The sequence below is a fragment of the Panulirus ornatus genome, chromosome 25 (assembly GCF_036320965.1).
Source record: "Panulirus ornatus isolate Po-2019 chromosome 25, ASM3632096v1, whole genome shotgun sequence".
Taxonomy (NCBI): domain Eukaryota; kingdom Metazoa; phylum Arthropoda; class Malacostraca; order Decapoda; family Palinuridae; genus Panulirus; species Panulirus ornatus.
In genome coordinates this window covers 2,664,505-2,690,424 of record NC_092248.1, presented here as the reverse complement: position 1 = coordinate 2,690,424, position 25,920 = coordinate 2,664,505, and the positions used below count along the sequence as shown (strand labels likewise).

The following is a 25,920-nucleotide window of genomic DNA, read 5'->3' as shown; positions in this document are numbered from 1 at the left end:
CCAGATCCACTCCCAGATATCTAAAACACTTTACTTCCTCCAGTTTTTCTCCATTCAAACTTACCTCCCAATTGACTTGACCCTCAACCCTACTGTACCTAATAACCTTGCTCTTATTCACATTTACTCTTAACTTTCTTCTTTCACACACTTTACCAAACTCAGTCACCAGCTTCTGCAGTTTCTCACATGAATCAGCCACCAGCGCTGTATCATCAGCGAACAACAACTGACTCACTTCCCAAGCTCTCTCATCCCCAACAGACTTCATACTTGCCCCTCTTTCCAAAACTCTTGCATTCACCTCCCTAACAACCCCATCCATAAACAAATTAAACAACCACGGAGACATCACACACCCCTGCCGCAAACCTACATTCACTGAGAACCAATCACTTTCCTCTCTTCCTACACGTACACATGCCTTACATCCTCGATAAAAACTTTTCACTGCTTCTAACAACTTGCCTCCCACACCATATATTCTTAATACCTTCCACAGAGCATCTCTATCAACTGTATCATATGCCTTCTCCAGATCAATAAATGCTACATACAAATCCATATATATATCCCTGGGGATAGGGGATTAAGAATACTTCCCACGCATTCCCCATGTGTCGTAGAAGGCGACTAAAGGGGACGGGAGTTGGGGGCCAGAAACCCTCCCCTCCTTGTATTTTAACTTTCTAAAAGGGGAAACAGAAGAAGGAGTCATGCGAGGAGTGCTCATCCTCCTCGAAAGGCTCAGATTGGGGTGTCTAAATGTGTGTGGATGTAACCAAGATGAGAAAAAAGGAGAGATAGGTAGTATGTTTGAGGAAAGGAACCTGGATGTTTTGGGTCTGAGTGAAACGAAGCTAAAGGGTAAAGGGGAAGAGTGATTTGGGAAGGTCTTGGGAGTAAAGTCAGGGGTTAGTGAGAGGACAAGAGCAAGGGAAGGAGTAGCACTACTCCTGAATCAGGAGTTGTGGGAGTATGTGATAGAGTGTAAGAAAGTAAATTCTAGATTGATATGGGTAAAACTGAAAGTTGATGGAGAGAGATGGGTGATTATTGGGGCATATGCACCTGGGCATGAGAAGAAAGATCATGAGAGGCAAGTGTTTTGGGAGCAGCTGAATGAGTGTGTTAGTGGTTTTGATGCAAAAGACCGGGTTATAGTGATGGGTGATTTGAATGCAAAGGTGAGTAATGTGGCAGTTGAGGGAATAATTGGTATACATGGAATGTTCAGTGTTGTAAATGGAAATGGTGAAGAGCTTGTAGATTTATGTGCTGAAAAAGGACTGGTGATTGGGAATACCTGGTTTAAAAAGCGAGATATACATAAGTATACTTATGTAAGTAGGAGAGATGGCCAGAGAGCGTTATTGGATTACGTGTTAATTGATAGATGCACGAAAGAGAGACTTTTGGATGTTAATGTGCTGAGAGGTGCAACTGGAGGGATGTCTGATCATTATCTTGTGGAAGCAAAGGTGAAGATTTGTGGGGGTTTTCAGAAAAGAAGAGAGAATCTTGGGGTGAAGAGAGTGGTGAGAGTAAGTGAGCTTGGGAAGGAGACTTGTATGAGGAAGTACCAGGAGAGACTGAGTACAGAATGGAAAAAGGTGAGAACAAAGGAGGTAAGGGGAGTGGGGGAGGAATGGGATGTATTTAGGGAAGCAGTGATGGCTTGCGCAAAAGATGCTTGTGGCATGAGAAGCGTGGGAGGTGGGTTGATTAGAAAAGGTAGTGAGTGGTGGAATGAAGAAGTAAGATTATTAGTGAAAGAGAAGAGAGAGGCATTTGAATAATTTTTGCAGGGAAAAAACGCAAATGAGTGGGAGAGGTATAAAAGAAAGAGGCAGGAGGTCAAGAGAAAGGTGCAAGAGGTGAAAAAGAGGGCAAATGAGAGTTGGGGCGAGAGAGTATCATTAAATTTCAGGGAGAATAAAAAGATGTTTTGGAAGGAGGTAAATAAAGTGCATAAGACAAGGGAGCAAATGGGAACTTCAGTGAAGGGAGCAAATGGGGAGGTGATAACAAGTAGTGGTGATGTGAGAAGGAGATGGAGTGAGTATTTTGAAGGTTTGTTGAATGTGTTTGATGATAGAGTGGCAGATGTGGGGTGTCTTGGTCGAGGTGGTGTGCAAAGTGAGAGGGTTAGGGAAAATGATTTGGTAAATAGAGAAAAGGTAGTTAAAGCCTTACGGAAGATGAAAGTCGGCAAAGCAGCAGGTTTGGATGGCATTGCAGTGGAATTTATTAATAAAGGGGGTGACTGTATTGTTGACTGGTTGGTAAGGTTATTTAATGTATGTATGATTCATGGTGAGGTGCCTGAGGATTGGCGGAATGCTTGCATAGTGCCAATGTACAAAGGCAAAGGGGATAAGAGTGAGTGCTCAAATTACAGAGGTATAAGTTTGTTGAGTATTCCTGGTAAATTGTATGAGTCAGTTGTTGTTCGCTGATGATACAGCGCTGGTGGCTGATTCATGTGAGAAACTGCAGAAGCTGGTGACTGAGTTTGGAAAAGTGTGTGGAAGAAGAAAGTTAAGAGTAAATGTGAATAAGAGCAAGGTTATTAGGTACAGTAGGGTTGAGGGTCAAGTCAATTGGGAGGTGAGTTTGAATGGAGAAAAACTGGAGGAAGTGAAGTGTTTTAGATATCTGGGAGTGGATCTGGCAGCGGATGGAACCATGGAAGCGGAAGTGGATCATAGGGTGGGGGAGGGGGCGAAAATCCTGGGGGCCTTGAAGAATGTGTGGAAGTCGAGAACATTATCTTTTAAAGCAAAAATGGGTATGTTTGAAGGAATAGTGGTTCCAACAATGTTGTATGTTTGCGAGGCGTGGGCTATGGATAGAGTTGTGCGCAGGAGGATGGATGTGCTGGAAATGAGATGTTTGAGGACAATGTGTGGTGTGAGGTGGTTTGATCGAGTGAGTAACGTAAGGGTAAGAGAGATGTGTGGAAATAAAAAGAGCGTGGTTGAGAGAGCAGAAGAGGGTGTTTTGAAGTGGTTTGGGCACATGGAGAGGATGAGTGAGGAAAGATTGACCAAGAGGATATATGTGTCGGAGGTGGAGGGAACAAGGAAAAGAGAGAGACCATATTGGAGGTGGAAAGATGGAGTGAAAAAGATTTTGTGTGATCGGGGCCTGAACATGCAGGAGGGTGAAAGGAGGGCAAGGAATAGAGTGAATTGGAGCGATGTGGTATACCGGGGTTGACGTGCTGTCAGTGGATTGAAGCAAGGCATGTGAAGCGTCTGGGGTAAACCATGGAAAGCTGTGTAGGTATGTATATTTGCGTGTGTGGACGTATGTATATACATGTGTATGGGGGGGGTTGGGCAATTTCTTTCGTCTGTTTCCTTGCGCTACCTCGCAAACGCGGGAGACAGCGACAAAGTATAATAAAAAAAAAAATAATAATTGATTGAGAGGGTGAAGGCATGCACAGAGCATCAGACTGGGGAAGAGCAGTGTGGTTTCAGAAGTGGTAGAGGATGCTTTGAAGAATATATGCGAGAAATACTTAGAAAAACAAATGGATTTGTATGTAGCATTTATGGATCTGGAGAAGGCATATGATAGAGTTGATAGAGATGCTCTGTGGAAGGTATTAAGAATATATGGTGTGGGAGGCAAGTTGTTAGAAGCAGTGAAAAGTTTTTATCGAGGATGTAAGGCATGTGTACATGTAGGAAGAGAGGAAAGTGATTGGTTCTCAGTGAATGTAGGTTTGCAGCAGGGGTGTGTGATGTCTCCATGGTTGTTTAATTTGTTTATGAATGGGGTTGTTAGGGAGGTAAATGCAAGAGTTTTGGAAAGAGGGGCAAGTATGCAGTCTGTTGTGGATGAGAGAGCTTGGGAAGCAAGTCAATTGTTGTGCGCTGATGATACAGTGCTGGTGGCTGATTCATGTGAGAAACTGCAGAAGCTGGTGACTGAGTTTGGTAAAGTGTGTGAAAGAAGAGAGTTAAGAGTAAATGTGAATAAGAGCAAGGTTATTAGGTACAGTAGGGTTGAGGGTCAAGTAAATTGGGAGGTAAGTTTGAATGGAGGAAAAACTGGAGGAAGAAAAGTGTTTTAGATATCTGGGAGTGGATCTGGTAGCGGATGGAACCATGGAAGCGGAAGTGAATCACAGGGTGGGGGAGGGGGCGAAAATCCCAGGAACCTTGAAGAATGTGTGGAAATCGAGAACATTATCTCGGAAAGCAAAAATTGGTATGTTTGAAGGAATAGTGGTTCCAACAATGTTGTATGGTTGCGAGGCGTGCGCTATGGATAGAGTTGTGCGCAGGAGGGTGGATGTGCTGGAAATGAGATGTTTGAGGACAATGTGTGGTGTGAGGTGGTTTGATCGAGTAAGTAATGTAAGGGTAAGAGAGATGTTTGGAAATAAAAAGAGCGTGGTTGAGAGAGCAGAAGAGGGTGTTTTGAAATGGTTTGGGCACATGGAGAGAATGAGTGAGGAAAGATTGACCAAGAGGATATATGTGTCGGAGTTGGAGGGAATGAGAAGTGGGAGACCAAATTGGAGGTGGAAAGATGGAGTGAAAAAGATTTTGAGTGATCGGGGCCTGAACATGCAGGAGGGTGAAAGGCGGGCAAGGAATAGAGTGAATTGGATCGATGTGGTATACCGGGGTTGACGTGCTGTCAGTGGATTGAATCAAGGCATGTGAAGCGTCTGGGGTAAACCATGGAAAGTTGTGTGGGGCCTGGATGTGGAAAGGGAGTTGTGGTTTCGGGCATTATTGCATGACAGCTAGAGACTGAGTGTGAACGAATGGGGCCTTTGTTGTCTTTTCCTAGCGCTACCTCGCACCCATGAGGGGAGGGGGATGGTATTCTATGTGTGGCGAGGTGGCGATGGGAATGAATAAAGGCAGGCAGTGTGAATTGTGTGCATGGGTATATATGTATGTGTCTGTGTGTGTATATATATGTGTACATTGAGATGTAGAGGTATGTGTATTTGTGTGTGTGGATGTGTATGTATATACATGTGTATGGGGGTGGGTTTGGCCATTTCTTTCGTCTGTTTCCTTGCGCTACCTCGCAAACGCGGGAGACAGCAACAAAGCAAAATAAAAAAAATAAATATATATATATATATATATATATATATATATATATATATATATATATATCCCTGGGGATAGGGGAGAAAGAATACTTCCCACAAATTCACTGCGTGTCGTAGAAGGCGACTAAAAGGGGAGGGAGGGGGGGCTGGAAATCCTCCCCTCTTGTTTTTTTTTAAATTTTCCAAAAAAAAGGAACAGAGAAGGGGGCCAGGTGAGGATGTTCCCTTAGAGGCCCAGTCCTCTGTTCTTAACGCTACCTTGCTGATGCGGGAAATGGCATATAGTTTGAAAAAAAAACAAAAAACATATATATCCCTGGGGATAGGGGAGAAAGAATACTTCCGACGTATTCCCTGCGTGTCGTAGAAGGCAACTAAAAGGGGAGGGAGCGGAGGGGCTGGAAATCCTCCCCTCTGTTTTTTTTTTTTTCCAAAAGAAGGAACAGAGAAGGGGGCCAGGTGAGGATATTCCCTCAAAGGCCCAGTCCTCTGTTCTTAACGCCACCTCGCTAACGTGTGAAATGGCGAACAGTTTGAAAGAAAAGAAAAGAAAAATGTGTATATATATATATATATATATATATATATATATATATATATATATATATATATATATCCACCCTGCCACACATGAAATGACAACCCCCTAACCCTGCATGCGTGCGAGGTAGCGCTAGGAAAAGACAACAAAGGTCACATTCGTTCACACTCAGTCTCTAGCTGTCATGTACAATGCACCGAAACCACAGCTCCCTTTCCACATCCAGGCCCCACATAACCTTCCATGGTTTACCCCAGACACTTCACATGCCCTGGTTAAATCCACTGACAGCACGTCGACCCCAGTATACCACATCATTCCAATTCACTCTATTCCTTGCACACCTTTCACCCTACTGCATGTTCAGGCCCCAATCGCTCAAAATCTTTTTCATCCCATCTTTCCACCTCCAATTTGGTCTCCCACTTCTCCTTGTTTCCTCCACTTCTGACACATATATCCTCTTTGTCAATCTTTCCTCACTCATTCTTTCCATGTGACCAAACCATCTCAAAACACCCTCTTCTGCTCTCTCTACCACACTCTTTTTATCACATCTCTCTTACCCTTTCATTACTTACTTGACCAAACCACCTCACACCACATATTGTCCTCAAACATCTCATTTCCAACACATCCACCCTCCTCTGCACAACTCTAACCATAGCCCACGCCTTGCAACCATATAACATTGGTGGAACCACTGTTCCTTCAAACATACCCATTTTTGCATTCCGAGATAATGTTCTCAACTTCCAGAACTTTCGCCCCCTCCCCCACCCTTTGACTCACATCCACTTCCATGGTTCCATCTGCTGCCAAATCCACTCCCAGATATCTAAAACACTTCACTTCCTCCAGATTTTCTCCATTCAAACTTACCTCCCAAATGACTTGTCCCTCAATCCTACTGTACCTAATAACCTTCTCATATTCACATTTACTCTCAGCTTTCTTCTTTCAGACACTTTACCAAACTCAGTCACCAGTTTCTGTAGTTTCTCACACGAATCAACCACCAGCACTGTATCATCAGCGAAAAACAACTGACTCAATTCCCAAGCTCTCTCATCCACAACAGACTGCATACTTGCCCCTCTCTCCAAAACTCTTGCATTCACCTCCCTAACAACCCCATCCATAAACAAATTAAACAACCATGGAGACATCACGCACCCCTGCCGCAAGCCAACATTCACTGAGAACCAATCACTCTCCTCTCTTCCTACTCGTACACACGAGTTAAATCCTCGATAAAAACTTTTCACTGCTTCTAACAACTTGCCTCCCACACCATATATTCTTAATACCTTCCACAGAGCATCTCTATCAACTCTACCATATGCCTTCTCCAGATCTATAAATGCTACATACAATCCATTTGCTTTTCTAAGTATTTCTCACATACATTCTTCAAAGCAAACAACTGATCCACACATCCTCTATCACTTCTGAAACCACACTGCTCTTCCTCAATCTGATGCTCTGTACATGCTTTCACCCTCTCGATCAATACCCTCCCATATAATTTCCCAGGAATACTCAACAAACTTATACCTCTGTAATTTGAGTACTCACCTTTATCCCCTTTGCCTTTGTACAATGGCACTGCATGCATTGCGCCAGTCCTCAGGCATCTCACCATGAGTCATACATACATTAAATATCCTTACCAACCAGTCAACAACACAGTCACCCCCTTTTTTAATAAATTCTACTGCATTGCCATGCAAACCTGCTACCTTGCCAGCTTTCATCTTCCGCAAAGCTTTTACTACCTCTTCTCTGTTTACCAAATCATTCTCCCTAACCCTCTCACTTCGCACACCACCTCGACCAAAACACCCTATATCTGCCACTCTATCACCTAACACATTCAACAAACCTTCAAAATACTCACTCCATCTCCTTCTCACATCACCACTACTTGTTATTAACTCCCCATTAGCCCCCTTCACTGATGTTCCCATTTGTTTTCTTGTCTTAGGCACCTTATTCACCTCCTTCCAAAACATCTTTATATTCTCCCTAAAATTTAATGATACTCTCTCATCCTAACTCTCATTTGCCCTCTTTTTCACCTCTTGCACCTTTCCCTTGACCCCCTGCCTCTTTCTTTTATACATCTCCAGTCATTTGCACTATTTCCCTGCAAAACATGTCCAATTGCCTTTCTCTTCTCTTTCACTAATAATCTTACTTCTTCATCTCACCACTCACTACCATTTCTAATCTGCCCATCTCCCAAACTTCTCATGCCACAAGCATCTTTTGTGCAAGCCATCACTACTTCCCTAAATACATCCCATTCCTCCCCCACTCCCCTTAGGTCCTTTGCTCTTCACTATTTCCCTAAATACATCCCATTCCTCTCCCACTCCCCTTATGTCCTTTGCTCTCACCTTTTTCCATTCTGCACTCAGTCTCGCCTGGTACTTCCTCACACAAGTCTCCTTCCCAAGCTCACTTACTCTCACCATTCTCTGCACCCCAACATTCTCTCTTCCTTTCTGAAAACCTCTACAAATCTTCACCTTCGTTCGCCTCCACAAGATAATGATCAGACATCCCTCCAGTTGTACCTCTCAGCACATTAACATCCAAAAGTCTCTCTTTCACACACCTATCAATTAACACATAATCCAATTATGCTCTCTGGCAATCTCTCCTACTTACATACATATACTTTTGTATATCTCTCTTTTCAAACCAGGTATTCCCAATCACCAGTCCTTTTTCAGCACACAAACCTACAAGCTCTTCACCATTTCCATTTAAAAAACTGAACACTCCATGTACATCAATGATTCCCTCAACTGCCACATTACTCACCTTTGCATTCAAATCACCCATCACTATAACCCAATCTCATGCATCACAACTACTAACACAATCACTCAGCTGCTCCCAAAACACTTGCCTCTCATGATCTTTTTTCTCATGCCCAGGTGCATATGCACCAATAATCATCCATCTCTCTCAATCCACTTTCAGCTTTACCCATATCAATCTAGAGTTTATTTTCTTACACTCTATCAACTACTGTTTAGGGAATAGTGCTACTCCTTCCCTTGCTCTTGTCCTCTCACCAACCCCTGACTTTGCTCCCAAAACATTCCCAAACCACTCTTCCCCTTTCCCCTTGAACTTCTTTTCACTCAGAGCCGAAACATCCAGGTTTCTTTCCTCGAACATAGTACATATCTCTCCTATTTTCTCATCTTGGTTACATCCACACACATTTAGACACCTCAATCTGAGCCTTTGAGGAGATGAGCACTCCCTGCGTGACTCAATCTGTTTCCCATCTTAGAAAGTTAAAATACAAGCGTGGTTGAGAGTGCTGAAATTATTTGAATACATAGAGAAAATGAGTGAGGAGAGATGACAAAGAGGATATATGAGTAAAAAGTTGAAGGGACAAGAAGCTTAGGGGGATGGACCAAACTGGAGATGGCAGGATGAAGTGAAAAAGGTTTTAAAAACTCCAAGCATGAAAATGGAAGAGGTGTAGGGCATGCAGAGGATAGAGTGAATTGGAGCAATGTGGTATACAGGGGGTAGCTCACTGTCAGTGGACTGATTCAGTGCCAATGAAGTGGTTATTGGACTCCAAAAGCATGTGGTTATGCTGCAAGAAAGAAGCCATCTTCAGCAAGGTTGTCCCGCTGTCAGTGGACAAGAAAGAATAAGATCATGTTGAAGAACTTTTCACTCTAAAGGAGTCCATCAATTCCCTCCTAATGGGTGTAGCATAGCCTCGAAGCTGTAGGAGCCACATAAAAAGAAGGGTTCCAGCCAAGGATTATATACAATACTACAAATACTACTACAACCACCATTACTAATGCTATTACTACTTCTACTACTGCAAATATCATTATTACTACTACTACTACTTTTAGGGAACTTCAGTCAAGGGGGCTAATGGGGAGGTGATAACAAGTAGTGGTGATGTGAGAAGGAGATGGAGTGAGTATTCTGAAGGTTTGTTGAATGTGTTTGATGATAAGAATGGCAGATATAGGGTGTTTTCGTCGAGGTGGTGTGCAAAGAGGGTTAGGGAAAACGATTTGGTAAACAGAGAAGAGGTAATAAAAGCTTTGCGGAAGATGAAAGCCGGCAAGGCAGCGGGTTTGGGTGGTATTGCAGTAGAATTTATTAAAAAAGGGGGTGACTGTGTTGTTGACTGGTTGGTAAAGTTATTCAATGTATGTATGTCTCATGGTGAGGTGCCTGAGGATTGGTGGAATGCTTGCATAGTGCCATTGTACAAAGGCAAAGGGGATAAAAGTGAGTGCTCAAATTACAGAGGTATAAGTTTGTTGAGTATTCCTGGAAAATTAAATGGGAGGGTATTGATTGAGAGGGTGAAGGCATGTACAGAGCATCAGATTGGGGAAGAGCAGTGTGGTTTCAGAAGTGGTAGAGGATGTGTGAATCAGGTGTTTGCTTTGAAGAATGTATGTGAGAAATACTTAGAAAAGAAAATGGATTTGTATGTAGCATTTATGGATCTGGAGAAGGCATATGATAGAGATGATAGAGATGCTCTGTGGAAGGTACTAAGAATATATGGTGTGGGAGGCAAGTTGTTAGAAGCAGTGAAAAGTTTTTATTGAGGATGTAAGGCATGTGTATGTGTAGGAAGAGAAGAAAGTGATTGGTTCACAGTGAATGTAGGTTTGCGGCAGGGGTGTGTGATGTCTCCATGGTTGTTTAATTTGTTTATGGATGGGGTTGTTAGGGAGGTGAATGCAAGAGTTTTGGAAAGAGGGGCATGTATGCAGTCTGTTGTGGATGAGAGAGCAGCTTCGGAAGTGAGTCAGAGTTGTTCGCTGATGATATGGCGCTGGTGGCTGATTCGTGTGAGAAACTGCAGAAGCTGGTGACTGAGTTTAATAAAGTGTGTGAAAGAAGAAAGCTGAGAGTAAATGTGAATAAGAGCAAGGTTATTAGGTAAAGTGGGGTTGAGGGACAAGTCAACTGGTAGGTAAGTTTAAATGGAGAAAAACTGGAGGAAGTTAAGTGTTTTAGATATCTGGGAGTGGATTTGGCAGCGGATGGAACCATGGATGCAGAAGTGAATCACGGGGTGGGGAGGGGGCGAAAGTTCTAGGAGCGTTGCAGAACGTGTGGAAGTTGAGAACATTATCTCGGAGAGCAAAAATGGGTATGTTTGAAGGAATAGTGGTTCCAACAATGTTTTATGGTTGCGAAGTGTGGGCTATGGATAGAGTTGTGCGGAGGGGGGTGGATGTGCTGGAAATGAGATGTTTGAGGACCATATGTGGTGTGAGATGGTTTGACCCAGAAAGTAATGTAAGGATAAGAGAGATGTGTGGTAATAAAAAGTGTGGTTGAGAGAACAGAAGAGGGTGTTTTGAAATGCTTTGGTCACGTGGAGAGAATGAGTGAGGAAAGATTGACCAAGAGGATATATGTGTCAGAGGTGGAGGTAACGAGAAGTGGGAGACCAAATTGGAGGTGGAAAGATGGAGTGCAAAAGATTTTGAGTAATCGGGGCCTGAACATGCAGGAGGGTGAAAGGCGTGCAAGGAATAGAGTGAACTGGAATGATGTGGTATACTGGGGTCGACGTGCTGTCAATGGATTGGACCAGGGCATGTGAAGTGTCTGGGGTAAACCGTGGAAAGCTCTGTAGGGCCTGGATGTGGAGAAGGATCTGTGGTTTTGGTGCATTATTACATGACAGCTAGAGAGGAAATGTGAATGAAAGTGGCCTTTGTTGTCCTTTTCTAGCACTACCTCGCACACATGAGGGGGGAGGGATTGTCATTTCATGTGTAGCGGGGTGGCGATGGGAATGAATAAAGGCAGCCAGTATGAATTATGTACATGTGTATATATGTATATGTCTGTGTGTGTATATATATGTATACGTTGAGATGTATAGGTATGTATATTTGCTTGTGTGGACGTGTATGTACATACATGTGAATGTGGGTGGGTTGGGCCATTTCTTTCGCCTGTTTCCTTGCGCTACCTCACTCACGCAGGAGACAGCGACAAAGCAAATAAATTAATAAATACTACTTTTATCCCTAGGGATAGGGGAGAAAGAATACTTCCCACAAATTCCTCAGAAGTCGTAGAGGGCGACTAAAGGGGATGGGAGTGGGGGGGTCAGAAACCCTCCCCTCCTTGTATTTTTAACTTTCTAAAAGGGGAAACAGAAGAAGGAGTAATGAAGGGAGTGCTCATCCTCCTCAAAGGCTCAGATTGGGTAGTTTAAATGTGTGTGGATGTAACCAAGATGAGAAAAAAGGAGGGACAGGTAGGAAGTTTGAGGAAAGGAACCTGGATGTTTTGGCTCTGAGCAAAACGAAGCTGAAGGGTAAAGGGGAAGAGTAGCTTGGGAATGTTTTGGGAGGACAAGAGCAAGGGAAGGAGTAGCACTACTCCTGAAACAGGAGTGGTGGGAGTATGTGATATAGTGTAAGAAAGTAAACTCTAGATTGATATAGGTAAAACTGAAAGTGGATGGAGAGAGATGAGTGATTATTGGTGCCTAGGCACCTGGGAATTAGAAGAAAGATTGTGAGAGGCAAGTGTTTTGGGAGCAGCTGATTGAGTGTGTTAGTGGTTTTGATGCACAAGATAGGGTTATAGTGATGGGTGATTTGAATGCAAAGGTGAGTAATGTGGCAGTTGAGGGAATAATTGGTGTACATGGGGTGTTCAGTGCTGTAAATGGAAATGGTGTAAAGCTTGGAGATTTGTGTACTGAAAAAAGATTGGTGATTGGGAATACCTGCTTTAAAAGGAGATATACATAAGTAAACATTTGTAAGTAGGAGAAATGGCCAGAGAGCATTATTGGATTATGTGTTAATTGATAGGTATAGGAAAGAGAGACTTTTGGGTGTTAATGTGCTGAGAGGTGCAACTGGAGGGACATCTGATCATTATCTTGCAGAGGCGAAGGTGAAGATTTGTAGAGGTTTTCAGAAAAGAAGAGAAAATGTTGGGGTGAAGAGAATGGTGAGAGTAAGTGAGCTTGGGAAGGAGACTTGTGTGAGGAAGTACCAGGAGAGACCGAGTGCAGAATGTAAAAAGGTGAGAGCAAAGGATGTAAGGGGAGTGGAGGAGGAATGGGATAAATTTAGGGAAGTAGTGAAGGCTTGCGCAAAAGATACTTGTGGCATGAGAAGCATGGGAGGTGGGCAGATTAGAAAGGATAGTGAGTGGTGGGATGAAAAAGTAAGATTATTAATGAAAGAGAAGAGAAAGGCATTTGGACAAGTTTTGCAGGGAAATAGTGCAAATGACTGGGAGATGTATAAAAGAAAGAGGCAGGAGGTCAAGAGAAAGGTGAAAAGAGGTGAAAAAGAGGGCAAATGAGAGTTGGGGTGAGAATCATTAAATCTTAGGGAGAATATAAAGATGTTTTGGAAAGAGGTAAATAAAGTGCCTAAGATAAGAGAACAAATACGAACATTGGTGAAGAGGGCTAATGGGGAGGTAATAACAAGTAGTGGTGATGTGAGGAGATGGAGTGAGTATTTTGAAGGTTTGTTGAATGTGTTAGATGATAGAGTGGCAGATATAGGGTGTTTTGGTCGAGGTGGTGTGCAAAGTGAGAGGGTTAGGAAGAATGATTTGGTGAACAGAAGAAGAGGTAGTAAAGCTTAAAGCTTTGCAGATGATAAAAGCCAGCAAGGCAGCAGGATTGAATGGTACTGCGGTGGAAATTATTAAAAAAGGGGGTGACTGTGTTGTTGACTGGCTGGTAGGGATATTTTATGTGTGTATGACTTATGGTGAGGTGCCTGAGGATTGGCAGAACGCATGCATAGTGCAATGTACGAAGGCAAAGGGGATAAAGGTGAGTGCTCAAATTACAGAGGCATAAGTTTGTTAAGTACTCCTGGGAAATTATATGGGAGGGTATTGATTGAGAGGGTGAAAGCATGTACAGAGCATCAAATTGTGGAAGAGAAGTGTAGTTTCAGAAGTGGTAGAGGATGTGTGGATCAGGTGTTTGCTCTGAAGAATGTATGTGAGAAATACTTAGAAAAGCAAATGGATTTGTATGTAGCATTTATGGATCTGGAGAAGGCATATGATAGAACTGATAGAGATGCTCTGTGGAAGGTATTAAGAATATATGGTGTGAGAGGCAAGTTGCTAGAAGCATTGAAAAGTTTTTATCGAGGATGTAAGGCACGTGTATGAGTGGGCAGAGAGAAAAGTGATTGGTTCTCAGTGAATGTTGGTTTGTGGCAAGGGTGTATGATGTCTCCATGGTTGTTTAATTTGTTTATGGATGGGGTTGTTAGGGAGGTGAATGCAAGAGCTTTGGAAAGAGGGGCAAGTATGCAGTCTGTTGTGGATGAGAGGGCTTTGGAAGTGAGTCAGTTGTTGGTCACTGATGATACAGCGCTGGTGGCTGATTTGGGTGAGAAACTACAGAAACTGGTGACTGAGTTTGGTAAAGTGTGTAAAAGAAGAAAGCTGAGAGTAAATGTGAATTAGGTGCAGTAGGGCTGAGGGACAAGTCAATTGGGAGGTAAGTTTGATTGGAGAAAAACTGGAGGAAGTGAAGTGTTTTAGATATCTGAGAGTGTATTTGGCAGTGGATGAAGCCATGGAAGCGGACGTGAGTCACAGGGTGGGGGAGCGGGCAAAAGTTCTGAGAGCATTGAAAAATGTGTGGAAGATGAGAACATTATCTTGGAAAGCAAAAATGGGTATGTTTGAAGGAAGAGTGGTTCCAACAATGTTATATGGTTGCGAGGCGTGGGCTACAGATAGGGTTGTGCGGAGGAGGGTGGATGTGTTGGAAATGAGATGTCTGAGGACAATAAGTGATGTGAGGTGGTTTGATCGAGTAAGTAACGAAAGGTTAAGAGAGATGTGTGGTAATAAAAAGAGTGTGGTTGAGAGAGCAGAAGAGGGTGTTTTGAAGTGGTTTGGTCAAATAGAGAGAATGAGTGCGGAAAGATTGACAAAGAGGATATATGTGTCAGAGGTGGAGGGAACGAGGAGAAGTGGGAGACCAAATTGGAGGTGGAAAGATGGAGTGAAAAAGATTTTGAGCGATCAGTTCCTAAACATGCAGGAGGGTGAATGTATATGTGCGTGTGTGGACGTGTATGTATATACATGTGCATGTGGGTGGGTTGGGCCATTCTTTCATCTGTTTCCTTGCACTACCTCGCTAATGCGGGAGACATCGACAAAGTATAATGATAATAATAAAAATAATAAACTACTACTTCTACTGATAATGATACTATTGATACTTCTACTACAAATTCTTTTGCTTTTGCTGCTGCTGTTACTTCTACTACTATTTCTACTGCAACTACTGCTAATAGTGCTACAACTACTACTGAAACTCCTATTATTACTACTACTACAAATATATTACTTCTACAACTACAACTACTATCAATGCTGCTGCTATTACTACTACTATCAGTGCTGCTGCTACTACCATTACTACTGCTGCTGCTGCTGCTTCTATCATGTGCATACAGGATACAGAAAATTATGCTGGAGGAGGTATGTGACCATATACCCCTCTCCCTCTCACAGGGTAATAGAGTCACTATGAGTAACATGAAAACTATGTGAAACACAAACAATATAGACAGCATAAACACCAGAGGTAACACAGATATCTTGAGTAATACAGATAGTAATACAATGGTTTACAAAGACATGAATAATATTCAATGAAGTACAACTATAAGTGACAAACAAAAGCATGGATCACAGAAATTGATATAGATAAACACTATGGGTAATACAAATATTCTATATGCCACACTTAAAACATAGGTATCATTGGTGGTCTACTTTGTCAAGAGACATTGCGGTTAGCTCATACAATAAGGGTAACAGTATAGACAACACATAAGCTATGGGTTTAACAAATAGTCTTAGTAAGGGTAAAAAATACACAAATAAAATGAGTAACAAAGGTACTCTGGATAACACTGTGATCTGCAAAAACACTACGGATGATACTGGGAGTACATCAGGTATTGTGGATTACACATACAAAGAGGATAGAGTGAAAACTTTAAGGAGTGAATAAGCATTGGAAACACACACACACACATACATACACACAAACACACACACACACACACCTGGCTTCAGCTGGTGTGTGCCTAACTGTGTAAAAACAAGGTACAAATATACAAGGTTAAGGGACAGGGCAACATGAATGTAAAACTCTATTCCCATAATACATACACACACTTACACTGGATAAAACAAATACAGCGAGAAGCAACTACATTCTGTGATAACACATGAGTGATACATATACAGAAGGCTTCAGAGAAAGTCATTATTTAAGTAAATTGGACACAGAAAAAAAGCAGGAAAATAGAGACACTATGGCTAATACTATTTTTAACCCTGACTACAGTGGATACTTAAACAATGAGTAACAAAGATATGGGTTAAATATGAAATGGTCAACACACATAAGACACTGAAGGGATGGGGGCTACAAGTTCCTCTGGCATGGATACAAGAGAAGAGAAAAGGATGACCTGATCATAGCTTTCAAGTTCCTAATTCAGCTGGATGATGTCAAGAGAGAGTAGTCTTTCCTGAGAAGCTGTGACTGAGTAACCAGAGGCCATGACTAAAACCTAGGCAAGAAGCTTATTAGACAGATGATAAAGAAGTACTGTCTTGCGTAGGGATGGTTGATCATTGGATTACAGTCAATAATGAGACTGTACAAGCTGCCGGTGTGAAGATGTTTAAAAAAGCTATTCAATGCTAAAAAAAAAAAAGGTCCAAGAAACAGGGACCCTCAAGTGTAGAAAGCTTTTCCCATGCTGTGTATAAATGTGATTACAAAAAGGTAATTAGCCACTCCAAGTACCACAGATATTGTAGGCAGTACTCACTCATTCTAACAGACACACAAACAAGGGTTGCAAATTGTGTAGAAAACAAAGTACAAACAACAGAACAGAGGACAATGAAATACTGAGTTACATGCTATGTATAACACATGCTTTAAACAACACAGTAAATAAATTAGACACAATGAATGACAATAATATTGGTTGAATATAATGGTACAGAGACACCAAGGGTTACATCAACACTTGGTAACACATGTGGACACAGAGCGGTAAAACAATGGGATACATTAAGGGTAAAGTGAAACACGGGAAGAAACACAAAACAGAAGGGATAACCATTAACAAACAAATGGTCAACCAAATTTCAAGTGCTAAATTTTGATGGAGTCCTGCACCTGTTTCACTTTTTAGTTAGCTAAATCTGAAATACATCTAGAGAAGATAAGGTTCATAAAACAGTAAGAGTGGTTGTTTAACAATAATGAGATCCGTTATCACCAGGAATAGTAATTTACAGTTTCATCCCCTGAGAGTTGATGGGTACGGCCATAACTGCTCAACTTTGGACAGTAATTACACTCTTTCCAGTTTCTTCAAGTTTCTGGCCTAAAAAGTCTGCTTGACTACCAAGCTAAACAGGGAGACCCTTACAACCCTTACATCTTAATTCCTGATGGAGTCAAGTCTGGGAAAAGTGGGTTGAGCTTTGGAATGTAATTTCTAAATATTCTATTCTACAATTCTGTAATTTCCACTATCATTCCTCTTCTTTATTATTTTCTTAAACATCAACCTGCTTTTGTATGCTTCTGTATTCATGTGATTTCTCCATCTTTATAAACATCTGCTCAAAACTTTGCACTGCTTTACTGTATTAAAAATCATATATGCACACAAATAGCACTATCATAATCTTCAACTGTTTTGTAATAGTTTGATTAATTTCTAAATTCACTAGTCAAGGTACAATTGTCAGTACACAGTTCTACAATTTCCCACATTCAATAGTACAATCATTTATATATGAATGCCTGTCTACACCACCACTCTCCTTCAGTTTATCATCTACATTCATCTATATAAAGTTTCAAACAAGTCTTCTATACTTCTCAGTAAGTAGTTTTATCTTCTATATCTGTTTAAAAACTTTTTCCTCTACTGTTTTACTTCTGTCATCTATTCTAAAGTTTTCCCCTTTATTACAAATCTGTCCTTTTTCATGTAATTCATACTATATTCTCTACCCTAGTTGTCCATCTTTCCCAAAATTCATTCAGTCTCATCTGTTATGTAAGTCTTTGTCCTGACTCTCTGCACTGTGATGAGTCAAAGTCCAATATTATGTGCCAATAAAATTGCTTCCTTTGGTCATTCTCTTAAGTTTCTAACTCATCCTCAAGTTAATTATTGTTTATATATACATAACTACCTGAAATAATACCAGGAACAGATGAAGAATGGTTCCATTTCACTCCCATCCACTCTAGTTGTCACGTATAATGCACAGACACCAGAACCCCTAACCAACAATAAGGCCCCCATACTGCTTCATGTGTCTTGTTTCAGTCCAGTGACAGCATTCTACACTGCTACAATTCACTCTCTCCCACGCAGGCCTCATGTTCTCCTGAATGTTTAGGCTATGACCCCCTCAAAACTTCTTTCACTCAATCCTTCCACCTCTAATTTGGTCCCTTCCTTTTCCTCTTCCTCTTGACTTCTGACACATATACCTTCTTTGTCGACCTCTTCTAACACATCCTCTCCATATATCCAAACCATTTCATCACACTCTCTTTAGCTCTCTCAACCATGTTCATCTTACTACTACACTTCTCTCTTACCTCATCAATTCTTAATCAATCAATGCTCTTCACACCACACATTGTCCTTAAACATTCCATTTCCAATACATTCACCGTCTGCTGCACTTTGTCATCTAGGGTGCAAGCCATGCGTCCATACACCATTGGAACTAATATCCTACAAACATATCATTTTTTTTTCTCAAAGAGAATTACTTCTCTTTCCATAAATTCCTCAACAACCCAGGATCTATGCCCCCTTATCCACCCTATGGCCTACTTCATCATCCACAGTTCTAATGACTGCCATGTCCACTCTCAGGTATATGAATTCTTATAATTCAGTTGTGTAACTAGTCTATATAAATCCAAGGAACTCATCATGAAATTTCTGAAAATAAGTTTAAGTCATCACTAAGGTATCCATAAATCAATTATGAATGTAAAATACGATTCATTTAATAAAATTTTAGACACATAATATCCCTTTACCTCTACCCCTTCACATGGTTGAGCTATGATTAGCAGCAGCTCAATAACATTCTTTGAAAGATAAAAATAACTGTAGAACTGACAAATAATGATGGAGGAGTGGCCCAGTGATTTCTGCATAACTGCCTGCCATGCTACAGCGTCTAGTTTAATAGAATTATAAGTTACCTATAATGTAATTTTGGGCCATTCAATACCCCTTTACAGACGCAAGTGGGTTAAAGGAATCTATTTTTACCTTGAAAGTAACACTTCCTCAATGATGTGAAAAACTGCAATTGACAACCTAACCTTACCCACACAAATGAACACGTTGTGCTACACATTTTGTCTATGACTTCCCTTATCTTGTATAAAAGTAATGCATGATCTTTCCTTATGGCCATGATCAAAATTTCTTCTCATGTATCAGTAGTACTATCTTTGATGCATCAACAGTAACACCAACAGCATCTAACTGACCATCCATAGGGTCACCTTGTTTTGCATTCTGTCAGGTGACCCTTCTACTTCTGAGACACCAAATTTTAATCAATGCCTTTATTACGTTCCATGATATTATGTGCAATTACCTTTCATTCAAGTTTAACATTATCAGTAACTTGAAGGTTGATATCTTTATTAAAGAAACCAAAAATGATAAAATCACTTACATACATTTGTACACACTTTTAAGAGATGGGACCCCAGCAGCGTAGAACTCCCTCTTCATACTGCAAAGAGTGATTGAACACACACACACACACACACACACACACACACACACACATACACACACACACACACACACTGTCACCTCTAAAACCATATCTTGTGAACTGCTCTCCACTCTCACCTTCTAAAGCTCCTGGTAACTCACCCATTTACCAACACACCAAACCATCACCTACACACAATCTTTCTTACCACTTTTCCCTCATCCCAGAAACTCTCTCTCTCTCTCTCTCTCTCTCTCTCTCTCTCTCTCTCTCTCTCTCTCTCTCTCTCAAGGAAACTCCCTTCCACCTACCTGTCAACAACGAGGGCCACTTGCTGCCACTCCAGCTTGATAGTGTCCCGGCGATCCTGCTCGGCCAGGCGGATCTCATTCTTCTCAATAGTCTGGTACACCTTGTTGAGGACACGGATAAAATGCCTCTCGAAGGTGTCCAGGCATGGATGTGAGGCAGGGCAAGAGGCAGCGTGAGGACCATGAAGGCTGCCAGCTAGCCTATGGAACACCAGGAATGTTTGTAACATCATCTGCTTCTTGTGCGGGGTGGACACTTGAAGCAGAGTGGGGGAACACTGCTCAATTTGGTAGCTTCATGGAAAGAATATAAATTTCATTCTAAATGTTATATCAACATGAAATATGAAAGAGTTGGTATTACACATGACATAAATGAAGCTGCAAGATTTATAAAAATAAAACACTGTACATAGAAGTGAAATGTGACAGTGGTTGCTGAGAGATACAGAAGGGATGGCTTCCCATGGGTGTAAATCTCCCTCCTCGTATAGTACAAATATGTGATCACAAGTAGGTAATTAAAAGGAGCCCAAAGAGCTGTATGCACTGAGGTGATTACAGATGATAACGTTGGAGTGGTTGATGTGTGTCTGAACCAATGAATGTAACAAGATGACAAAAGTGGTATGTTCTAGTGCAATTATGAATGGGGGTTAGTATTGCATGAAGTGGAGATGGAAGTATGTGGGAGAGCCAGATAACAGAGAGACCTGATGATCAATGATGTCAGCACATGGGAGTTCATGAAAATAGATAAAAAAAGACCTGATGGTCCACCAGATGAGTACATGGGAGTATATGGGAAAGCCAGATAACATAGGACCTAATGGTCTACTAGGTCAGTGCATGGGAGTATATGGGAAAGCAGATAACAGAAGACCTTATGGTCTACTAGGTCAGTACATGGGAGTATATGGGAAAGCCAAATAACAGAAGACCTAATGGTCTACTAGGTCAGTACATGGGAGTATATGGGAAAGCCAGATAACAGAAGACCTAATGGTCTACTAGGTCAGTACATGGGAGTATATGGGAGAGCCAGATAACAGAAGACCTAATGGTCTACTAGGTCAGTACATGGGAGTATATGGGAAAGCCAGATAACAGAAGACCTAATGGTCTACTAGGTCAGTACATGGGAGTATATGGGAAAGCCAAATAACAGAAGACCTAATGGTCTACTAGGTCAGTACATGGGAGTATATGGGAAAGCCAGATAACAGAAGACCTAATGGTCTACTAGGTCAATGCTTGAGAGGACATGAGCATGCCAGATACCAGAGGACCTGATAGTTCTATGAGGAGGTTATCAGCTGGAAAACGGTTATGGTAACCAAGACCTTTTTATTTCAGAGAGACGAAAACAAGACAACAAAGAAGAGGAGAGACTTTCAAGAGGTGATAAACATGTATTCAAGTTATTGAGAATGACAGGTAAGTAGTTTGACGAAGATACTGTACATGGCATGGCATGCACTCTAATAATTTTTGCTCAATGGTGGTGGTCAAGAAAATTAACTTTAACTAATAATTAAAACATAGTTCTTAACAGAGTGAAACGTTTGGTACTTTTAGCCTAAACTTGCCATGTGGCAAAAGGTGAGAAATTTTCAGCAAGCTCAGATACAAATTCCACTTAAGATGTACGAGAGAATCAAATAACATATATCATTGTGTATGTCTTACGAGCAGCGGTGATACTATTCTCGAAATTTTCCTAAATGATGAAATTCCATCCTAAAATTTAGTAAGTTGATATCTAACCTTACTACTGTCACTTTACAGATGCTTGCCAAACACACACACACACACACACACACACACACACAGGTCAAATCAATTAAAAACACCCAAGACCAGCATTCAGAAGACACAGACAATGACACAGACTAACTACGGCATCATTAGCCCGTTGGTCGATGTTGAGGAAGGAAGGAGGGTAGGTATAACAGAGTGGGGTGGGGGTTGGGGTGGGAGAAGCCTCCCATGAATGCAGTATTTCACAGTGACAAGCAGAGACTTTTTGAAAGAACACTGGAGATGTGTTCGTGAATTTGATTTTCCGTCCATCAGCGTACAGTATACACAGCAAGTGTATGCTGTTAACGCTACTCTCGCTGTATGTACCGTAGAAATAACTGAATTGCAACACTAATGACAAAAAAAAGTGAAGGCTTTGAATAACAGAAGCTGTAACTACAGAATAACAAGAATTGTCATCGTAATTGTGACTCTATAACCGTACAATAACAGAGCGAAGACCCTTGAAGTTAAAGGTAAAAAAAAAAAAATTACGATACTGTAATTACATCCCACTTTCTTGAAAAAAAAAAAAATGAAGGATGCAAGAAATATGATTGAGCTGAATCACACTGAAGAGCTTAACGTTGGTTTGGGGAGATGAAGAAATTGGGAGAGGTTTGTTGGAGTGCTCTCGGGAGAGCGGTGAGCGAGAGGGAGTGGCTGACCAGGTAGGGTCCCCAGGAACCGACCCAGGTACTATAGTGTTTTGAGAGCCAGAAAATCAAATGCCTCCGAATATTAGCATAAAAAAATCTAACAGTAAAACAGAATATATATATATATATATATATATATATATATATTTTTTTTTTTTTTTTTTTCATACTATTCGCCATTTCCCGCGTTAGCGAGGTAGCGTTAAGAACAGAGAACTGAGCCTTTGAGGGAATATCCTCACCTGGCCCCCTTCTCTGTTTCTTCTTTTGGAAAATTAAAAATTATATATATATATATATATATATATATATATATATATATATATATATATATATATTTTTTTTTTTTTTCTTTTTTTTTAACTATTCGCCATTTCCCGCATTAGCGAGGTAGCGTTAAGAACAGAGGACTGGGCCTTTTTTGGAATATCCTCACCTGGCCCCCTCTGTTCCTTCTTTTGGAAAAGTAAAAAAAAAAAAAAACGAGAGGGGAGGATTTCCAGCCCCCCGCTCCCTCCCCTTTTAGTCGCCTTCTACGACACGCAGGGAATACGTGGGAAGTATTCTTAATCCCCTATCCCAGGGATATATATATATATATATATATATATATATATATATATATATATATATATATATATATATATATATATATATATATTTTGCTTTGTCGCTGTCTCCCGCGTTTGCGAGGTAGCGCAAGGAAACAGACGAAAGAAATGGCCCAACCCACCCCCATACACATGTATATACATACGTCCACACACGCAAATATACATACCTACACAGCTTTCCATGGTTTACCCCAGACGCTTCACATGCCCTGGTTCAATCCACTGACAGCACGTCGACCCCGGTATATCACATCGTTCCAATTCACTTTATTCATTGCACGCCTTTCACCATCCTGCATGTTCAGGCCCCGAACACTCAAAATCTTTTTCACACCACCTTTTCACCTCCAATTTGGTCTCCCACCTCTCCTCGTTCCCTCCAGCTCTGACACATATATCCTCTTGGTCAATCTTTCCTCACTCATTTTCTCCATGTGACCAAACCATTTCAAAACACCCTCTTCTGCTCTCTCAACCACACTCTTTTTACTACCACACATCTCTCTTATCCTTTCATTACTTACTCGATAAAACCACCTCACACCACATATTGTCCTCAAACATCCCATTTCCAGCACATCCACCCTCCTGCGCACAACCCTATCCATAGTCCACGCCTCGCAACCATATAACATTGTTTGAACCACTATTCCTTCAAACATAGCCATTTTTGCTTTCCAATATAACGTTCTCGACTTCCACACATTTTTCAACGCTCCTAGAACTTTCGCCCCCTCCCCCATCCTATGCTTCATTTCCGTTTCCATGGTTCTATCCGCTGCCAAATCCACTCCCAGATATCTAAAACACTTCACTGCCTTCAGTTTTTCTCCATTCAAACTTACCTCCCAACTGACTTGTCCTTAAACCCTACCGTACCTAATAACCTTGCTCTTATCCACAGTCACTCTCAGCTTTCTTCTTTCACATACTTTGCCAAACTCAGTCACCAGCTTCTGCAGTTTCTCATCCGAGTCAGCCACCAGCGATATATCATCAGCGAACAATAACTGACTCACTTCACAAGCTTTCTCATCCACAACAGAATGCATACCTGCCCCTCTTTCCAAAACTCTTGCATTCACCTCCCTAACAACCGCAACCATAAACATCCATATATACATACATATATATATATATATATATATATATATATATATATATATATATATATATATATATATGACAGTACTTTCTTGTATCTCCCCTGATGATGTGATCATTACACGAAAGTGCACATGGGAACTTATCGTGTTTCATTTCCCCGTGCACTCATAGGAGTAATATATATATATATATATATATATATATATATATATATATATATATATATATATATATATATATATATATATATCCCTGTGGATAGGGGAGAAAGATTACTTCCCACGCATTCCCCGCGTCTCGTAGAAGGCGAATAAAAGGGACGGGAGCGGGGGCTAGAAACCCTCCCCTCCTTGTTTCTTAACTTTCTAAACGGGGAAACAAGAAGGAGTCACGCAGGGAGCGCTCATCCTCCTCGAAGGGTCAGACTGGGGTGTCTAAATGTGTGTGGATGTAACCAAGATGAGAAAAAAGGAGAGATAAGTAATATGCTTGAGGAAAGAAACTCGGATGTTTTGGCTCTGAGTGAAACGAAGCTTAAGGGTAAAGGGGAAGAGTGGTTTGGGAATGTTTGGGAGTAGAGTCAGGGGTTGGTGAAAGGACAAGAGCAAAGGAAGGAGTAGCACTACTCCTGAAACAAGAGCTGTGGGAGTATGGGATAGTGTAAGAAAGTAAACTCTAGATTGATATGGGTAAAACTGAAAGTGGATGGCGAGAGGTGGGTGATTATTGGTGCCTAGGCATTTGGGCATGAGAAGAAAGAACATAAGAGGCAAATGTTGTGGGAGCAGCTGAGTGTGTTAGCAGTTTTGATGCACGGGACCGGGTTATAGTGATAGGTGATTTGAATGCAAAGGTGAGTAATGAGGCAGTTGAGGGAATAATTGGTGTACATGGAGTGTTCAGTGTTGTAAATGGAAATGGTGAAGAGCTTGTAGATCTGTGCTGAAATAGGACTGGTGATTGGAAATACCTGGTTTAAAAAGAGATATATACATAAATATACGTATGTAAGTAGGAGAGATGGCCAGAGAGCATTATTCGATTACGTGTTAATTGATAGGCGCGTGAAAGAGAGGCTTTTGGATGTTAATGTGCTGAGAGGTGCAGCTGGAGGGATGTCTGATCATCATCTTGTGGACGCGAAGGTGAAGATTTGTAGAGGTTTTCAGAAAAGAAGAGAGAATGTGGGGGTGAAGAGAGTGGTGAGATTAAGTGAGCTTGGGAAGGAGACTTGTGTGAGGAAGTACCAGGAGAGACTGAGTACAGAATGGAATATAGGGTGTTTTGGTCGAGGTGGTGTGCGAAGTGAGAGGGTCAGGGAGAATGATGTGGTAAACAGAGAAGAGGTAGTGAAAGCTTTGAAAGTCGGCAAGGCAGCGGGTTTGGATGGTATTGCAGTGGAATTTATTGAAAAAGGGATGACTGTGTTGTTGATTGGTTGGTAAGGATATTTAATGTATGTATGGCATATGGTGAAGTGCCTGAAGATTGGCGGAATGCATGCATAATGCCACTGTACAAAATCAAAGAGGATAAAGGTGAGTGTTCAAATAACAGAGGTATAAGTTTGTTGAGTATTCCTGGTAAATTATATGGGAGGGTATTGATTGAGAGGGTGAAGGCATGTACAGAGCATCAGATTGGGGAAGAGCAGTGTGGTGTCAGAAGTGGTAGAGGATGTGTGGATCAGGTGTTTGCTTTGAAGAATGTATGTAAGAAATACTTAGAAAAACAAATGTATTTGTGTTTAGCATTTATGGACATGGAGAAGGCATATGATAAGAATTGATAGAGATGCTCTGTGGAAGGTATTAAGAGTATATGGTAGTGTGGAAGGCAAGTTGCTAGAAGCAGTGAAAAGTTTTTATAGAGGATGTAAGGGATGTGTACGAGGAGGAAGAGGAAAGTGCTTGGTTCTCAGTAAACGTCGGTTTGCGGC

General features: G+C 41.3%; 1 protein-coding gene across 1 annotated transcript in view; it reads right to left on the bottom strand.

Annotated features, from left to right (window-relative positions):
• Positions 1–25,920, bottom strand: part of LOC139757168 (neuronal acetylcholine receptor subunit alpha-10-like) — a 271,009-nt gene that overhangs the window by 12,595 nt on the left and 232,494 nt on the right. Inside the window, exon 13 of the mRNA XM_071677286.1 lies at positions 19,799–19,999. Coding sequence (XP_071533387.1) covers positions 19,799–19,999 — 201 coding nt within the window. The remainder of the gene's footprint in view (positions 1–19,798; positions 20,000–25,920) is intronic.